Genomic DNA, 7,001 nt, shown 5'->3' on the forward strand with positions numbered 1-7,001 from the left:
GGTTTCCCTCTAAATGTGACCTGTCAGTTTTCTCTGGCAGCCTTTAAAATTCTATGATAGGCATTTTCATAATAATGTACCTTGGTGTGGGTCTATTGTAATTTTATATATTTGGGGTCCTGTAAGCCTGCAATATTTGATTTGCCATTTCATTCTTTGGTTTTGGGAAATTTTCTGATATTTTTCATTGAGTAAATTGTGCATTCCTTTGGTTTGTATCAAAGCCTTCATCTATCCTGATAAACCTCAAATTTGGTCTTTTCATGCTATCCCATATTTTTTGGAAGCTCTGTTTATGGTCTTTTAACATCTTTTCTCCATGGTTAACTTTATTTTCAAGATTACATATTTTATGTTCATTGCCTGAAACTCTGTCTTCCAAGTGGTCTAGTCTGTTGGTGATGCTTTCCACTGAATTTTTAATTTGGTTTACTGAATCCTTCATTTCAAGGATTTTTGCTGGATTTTTTTTCGAATCTCCATCTCTTTATTGAAGTGATCTTTTATGTCCTCTATGTCTTTCTGATTTCACTCCTTATATCATCCTTTGCCTCACAGATCAGTTTAACTATGTACATTCTGAATTCCTTCCCTGACAGTTCTTCCACTGTGGTGTTGATGGATTCTGTTTGAAGTATCCTGGTTTGTTTGGGGTAATTTTTTTCCCTTGCTCTTTCTTGTTGTTTGCCTACCCATCTAACAGTATGGATCTGAGGTAGTAGAGTTTCTACCCTGTGGACTTATAATGTCCCTGTTTCTAGTACTCACCATTTAGGGGAATATAAATAATAACCACCACCAATGCAAACAATATACAGCATTAAAACAAATAGTTCCTGCCATGACATCTACAATGTTAATTGTCACAATAAACAGACATGTTATGATCAGTTGTTGTCTACAATAAAAACAGTAGGTTTTCAAGAGGGTTTACAATTTCAAATGGTGGACAGGGAGAGGGTGGATGTGATGAAGATGTGATGATTATGAGAAAGGACAAGAGAAGGTAGAAGTAAATAAAGAAAGAGTGAAAGAGAACAATAGAGATTTGCTATAAGTAGAAGAAAAAAGAGAAAGAGAATCAAGGGACACAGATAAGTGAGAGAAAAAAGTATACACAGTAAAAATCAAAATTAAAAAATAAAAAACAAAACTGAAATATTCTAATCAAATATCCTAGTCCTTAAAATACTGACCCATGAAAAATCACTGCCTTCAACAATGCTAGAAATGAGAGAAAAAACAAATATGAATATGTATAAATGTCCATGAACCATTAAGGTCACAATTAAACACAGAAAAGAAAAAGCCAAAAAAAAAAAAAAAAAAAAAAAGATCTCAATGAAAATTTAAGTACTGTTTCTGTTGGAGTTCACAAGACCCTCAGCTTCCCTCTCAGCAGAGTCAGGCGAGGGCTTGTGGAGTGTGATGCTTGCTCCACCCTCAGGGTGGGGTGCTGGTGTGAGAGAGGTGATCCCATGGGTGGACCACCTTGGGGCAGGCTTAGGCTTAGGTATGCTCCAGGCTCTTTGCTGAATGTCAACTGGTCCAAAGACCTCAAATCGGTGTGCCTCCAGGGCCCAGCAATTGCTGGTCCACAGTGGAAGACTGCACCCCTGGTTTCCACTCCTGGAGTAGTAGAGGAGCCAGTTCTTAGTCCACTCCATCACCACTCCGCTACGTTTCCTGGCCTCAGATTCAGTTTTCAAACTCAGTCTCTCCTGCCCCTACCCCACCCCCAACTCCCAGCTAGGCACATCTCTCCAACCTGGTCAGCAAGTAGCCTGATTGCAGGGGGAAGAGGAGATCTTGGTGGGTTTCCATGTCCAGTAGTCTCCTGTGCAAACCTCTCTCCATGTTTGATTTTCTCCTGGTCATTAGGCACCCTCCACGTCATACCGTGTGGGTGTTCTAGGCCTGTATTGTGGTCAAACTGGGGTGTTCTAGGAGTCAGCTCCCCAGCTGCTGGCCCCTGGCCCACAGCTGCAGAATGGTTCACCTCCATCCTCTGCACACAGCCAGGACAGATGGCACTTCTGTCCCACACAAGGACATTGGGCAGTGTCTTTGGTCTCTAAACTCTCCACATGCAGCATGCCTCAGGCCCCTATAAATGGACATTCCTGTAACTTCCTTATCCCTCCCCTTTGCTCACAGAGGGACAACTCTGGCTGGTTTCTCCAGCTGCAGCTGTGGCACTGGGGATTTCTTCATGTGTGTGTGTGTGCTGCTGGGGATTGAACCCAGGGCCTCTACCAACAGAGCTATAACCCCAACCTGGCCTCTTCCTTATTATATCCAACCTCCTCAGTCCCTAACCTGCTTGAATGTCCAGTACTAAGTTCCACTGGACTCTCCCCACCCTTCCTTCTTATTACCCACCTTGCTGAGAAGCCACCAGTCTTCCTTCTTGGTTTCATGCCACAGAGCAGCCAGGAAAGCGGCATCCTCTATTCTGCTATCTTGAAACCCCCACCATGTACTTTCAAAATAATTCCTTTGACTTCTTAGTGGTTTCACAATAAACAGGAAGAAACAGTGTGTGGAAGGAAGGACAGGGCTAAAAGCTGAATTAACGGAATAGAGTCTTGAAGAATCATTAGTACAGACAAATAAAATCAGTGCTAGATGGAAATCATTAGGCATGGAGGTCAATTATTCATGACCCATTACAGAAATAATTAATTTAACTGTGAAAAAGACAAACGAGAGAAAAATATCTTTAAAGACATAAAATGATTTTCCTACAGTGAATGAGGAGATGAATGCTGATGCGATGGCCGATGTAAACTGGGGGGTGGGAGGGGAAGGGCACTCCACACCGAGCCCTGTCCTGGAGGGCTGTCACCATGTGGGGAACGTGGAGAGAACAGTGACGGAGGGGCAGACCTCCGCCAACCCCTGGTCAGCTGCACACTGCTTCCTCTGCCCTCTCCCACAGTCCTCTAGTATTCCCGAGCAACTGTCAAATATGATATGATCTTCTGTGCATAACTTAGCTGTTATCTATAAAATATGAGAATTTTTATTTTCAAAAACATGTGCACAGTCTCATTATCATATGTAAAGGAGATTAATTCCATAATATCATCAAACATCTATCATTATTCAAATGTCCAATGCCCATATGTGGAACGACTGTGTTTTTTTTAGACACGACGATTGAATTAATATCCAAAATACATTCTGAGGAGAGAATCATGGACACTTCTCTTTGCATCTCTAGCTGCCCTTCACTCACTCCCTGAGGTCGTGCTGCTGCTGATGCTGAGTTCTTAACTAGCGCTTGGCCCTTGTGACTCCCCTTGGCTTGGCTGAGCGGCCTCCTCCACTGGTGAGCCCTCATGCCCCTCTAGGTGTGTGCTCTTGTTGATCAGTGGTGGGGTCGAGAGGCTCAACTGGAATCCAGTCACATTATGACGTGCTCTTATGGTTGCCACTGCCTGAACTCTGCATCAGAACACTGTGGAGGTGTGGCACTCCTCCCTCCAGAGAAACGTGGTGCCCCACCTTCTTCTGTGACAGCTCAGTCACTGAAGAGCTCTGCCCCTTTCCCTCACTCACTGGGTTTGGCCAAACGTTGGTCCTCAGCAATCCTGTGATTCCTTCATGGCTGCCGTACATTGTGAAAACTGACGGACAGATAAGCACTACCTATATTTGAGAAGCAACTTTGGCTCACTATGGGCCTGGGTGGACAGAGAACCTGTATTTACAAGCCACCATGTACTCTGGGGTCCACTCAGATAGAAAAAAACAGGATAAGAGTTTGTTTTTTCCCCTTTTAGGAACCATTTCAAATCAATGAGCTTCTTCCAGAAATGGATATGATTTACTGTACAGAATCAGACCTTCAAACCAACTTGGATGTGTTAATCTATTCGGGTTATGAGTTTACCTGGTAAAACATCCTGTCTCTGACCACTGGAACCCTCCTCAAGTTAGCACCACACTCAATGAAATCAGGGTAGATCTACTTATTGAAAAAGATGCAGAAATCGAGAAAGAGACGTGATTCTAATTTAAGACTACGGGAAGCATGAAAGTTGAGAACAAAATCAGTTGTACCACCAGGTGGTTTGGCTATACAAATTTTATGCCAGGCACAATTTTAAAATACATTTTTATTTTTAAAGAGATATTTAATAATGAAAATGTTTCATCCAACCCAATCATATGAACATTTGAATTTGCATGTAAGTAATGAAGATTTAAAACGGAAAGCAAAAATATGGAGTTTAAGATGACATGCATGCATCCAAGTCAGAGTGAAATTCCTACACACTCTCTCAGGAACTGGTGAGAGAAATCAGACTTAGTAGCCACAGGTTAGAACTGAGTATATCAGCACAGGACTTGCCTGGCACACAGAGAGCCCAACAGGAGCAAATTCAAGATATGAATTCCCCAAAGCTTCTGGGCCATCCCTGACTTGAATGGGTTGTGTCCCCTGGAAACTCAGAATGTGACCCAACCTGGATAGCACCTTTGCAGATAGATTAGTTACCTGAGGTCATATATCCTGGGTGGGCCCTAAACCAACACCTAGAACCTGCAGGAAGAAAGGTCACAGAGGCACAGGGACGGGAGGAAGAGGCGTGTGTGAGGTGGAGGCAGAGACGGCAGCCAGGCAGCTGCTGGCCGAGGAGCACCAGGGAGGATGGGGCCACCAGGAGCAAGACTGCCCCAATCACAAGGTCAGAATGTCTGAAAGGAGGCTCCCTCCTCAGCCAGCGGGGAGACGAGGACGCAGCCAGGGGCCCAAGGGCCAGAACTAACTCTGGCAGCATCTGAGCTCTGCCTCCCCAGCCCCCAAGCACCACGAGCTCCCAGGCCTCCATGAGAAGTGCATCTGTCCCAGAGAGGAGTCCACGCCAGAGCATCCAAGAGGACACCTGCAACGAGCCTGGGTCCCCGAGTGGGGCAGAGAGGACGGCCTCGTCTGGTGCAGCCCTAGGAGGCCAGCAGGAGCTGGACACATGGCCACAGGGACTCAGCTGACAGAGACGACGCCCCTGCGTGGGCTCCACCTAGGAAGTCCCTGTGGGTGGTGGGCACTGTGGCTGAGTCTGGTCACGGCTTAGTCTGGGAGGGGACGCAGGAGGGAGCAGGTGGACTCTGGGCACTGGGTCAGTGTCTGTCTGTGAGCTGGGTGGTGTTACCTGAGCTGTGCATGGCGGATGAGAGCACACGCCTGCCCCTGTGTGACGGCCACCACGCTGGCCCACTCCTTCCTGAGAGGCAGCCCGTGCAGACCCGGCCTCTGTGGGCCCAGGCCCTGCAGACTGCAGCGCACCCTAAGGAAAGCTGGCCTGAGTTGGGAGAGTCACTTGAAACCCATCTCTCTGACAGTGGGGTGGATCAGGAGCCTAAAGAGAGAGGTGCGGGCAGGAGGCCCTGCAGTGGCCACCTGGCTGTCGGGGAGAGGGACTGTCTGTGAAAGTTGCTAGGGATGTTGACTCATCTCCTCCAAGTGGCCACAGAGGCACCCCCCCAGGTCTGCTTGCCCCATGAAGGGGTCCTGTGGAGGCACCGAGGAAAGTGCCCACAGGTGTTTCCCATGGAGGGGAGCAGCCTTGCCCAGCCCTGCTCAGGACACTTCTGAAGGTCAGAGCAGGCAGGACTCACTCTCCTGCTTAGCGACTGCTGGTCCCCATGTGCTGGGACGAAGGGCGGGACGCAGGGTGGACAAAGGAGGAAGAAAGAAGAGGAAGCAGGAAAGGTGGAGGGACAGAGTGCAGTTTAGAGAGGTTTGATCCGCCCATCTAGGCCCTTGGACACTGTGTCTCAGGGGACACCATCCTCGGCCTGGCTGTGTACCTGTCCCAGCCTCCTCAGGGCATCCTTCACGTCCTTGTTCCGCAGGCTGTAGATGAGGGGGTTGAGCATCGGGATGACCAGGGTGTAGAAGACGGAGACCACCTTGCCCTGCTCCATGGACCCCACGGCTCCTGGCTGGGCGTACATCACAAACACAGTTCCATAAAACAGAGACACGGCTGTCAGGTGGGAGCCACAGGTGGAGAAGAGCTTGTGCCGCCCAGATCCTGAGCGCATCCTGAGGATGGTCACTGCGATGTAGCCATAGGAGACCAGGACCACGAGAGTGGTGCCCACAATGATGAGCCCACAGATGCCGAACATGACCAGCTGGTTGAGAGCTGTGTTGGCACAGGCCAGCCGGAGCAGGGGGGGCACGTCACAGAAGAAGTGGTCGATGCGGTTGGAGCTGCAGAAGGGCAGCTGGAAGGTGAGGCTGGTCTCTATGATGGAGTTGAGGCAGCCTCCACAGTAGGCTCCGAGCACCAGGCGGACACACGTAGCAGGACACATGGTCACAGGGTACTGCAGGGGGCTGCAGATGGCCATAAAGCGGTCATAGGCCATTACTCCCAGCAGCAAGCCTTCAGTGGTAACCAGCAGCGCAAAAAAGAACAGCTGGGTGGCACATCCCCTAAAGCTGATGGCCTTGGAGGAGAGGAAGTTGGCCAGGGCATTGGGGGCGATGACGGAGGAGTAGCAGAGGTCCAGGAAGGACAGGTTCTTGAGGAAGAAGTACATGGGGGAGTGCAGGCGGGCATCCAGGGTGATGACCACGATCATGGTGACATTGCCCAGGACGGTCAGCACATAGAGGGCCAGGAAGACAGCAAAGAGCAGAGCTTGAATCTCCACCCCTCCTCTAAAGCCCTCCAGCACAAACTCCCGCCAGGGCAGTGCTGAGAGGTTTCCGTTTCTGAGAGTCGGCATGGCCCTGCGCTGGGACAGCAGGCAGAGAGGACAGTGGAGCTGGGCCAAGGTCTCCCAGTCACATCACCGTGGTGCACAGGGATCACTTGTGCGACGCTCACACCTGCCACAGGCACCAGCAGACCTGTTCTCCTTCTGATGAGCTGGCCCTAGGCTGAAAAGGTCATGTCCTCTGATGCACTTGATCCTCGAGCATGTGCTGAGCCTGTCCTGTGCAGGACACAGAGCCCTGCTCTGTGGTTGCCAGCAGG

The 7,001-nt window shown here is 49.1% G+C and overlaps 1 protein-coding gene across 1 annotated transcript; it reads right to left on the reverse strand.

Annotated features, from left to right (window-relative positions):
- Window positions 1–5,787: 5,787 nt before the first annotated feature.
- On the reverse strand, window positions 5,788–6,750 carry LOC117794934 (olfactory receptor 9S13-like). The gene has a single exon (XM_034637191.2). The coding sequence runs from the start codon at window positions 6,748–6,750 to the stop codon at window positions 5,788–5,790; it is 963 nt and encodes a 320-aa protein (XP_034493082.2).
- Between the last annotated feature and the right edge of the window lie 251 nt (window positions 6,751–7,001).

This window comes from Marmota flaviventris, chromosome 11 (genome assembly GCF_047511675.1).
Source record: "Marmota flaviventris isolate mMarFla1 chromosome 11, mMarFla1.hap1, whole genome shotgun sequence".
Lineage (NCBI taxonomy): Eukaryota > Metazoa > Chordata > Mammalia > Rodentia > Sciuridae > Marmota > Marmota flaviventris.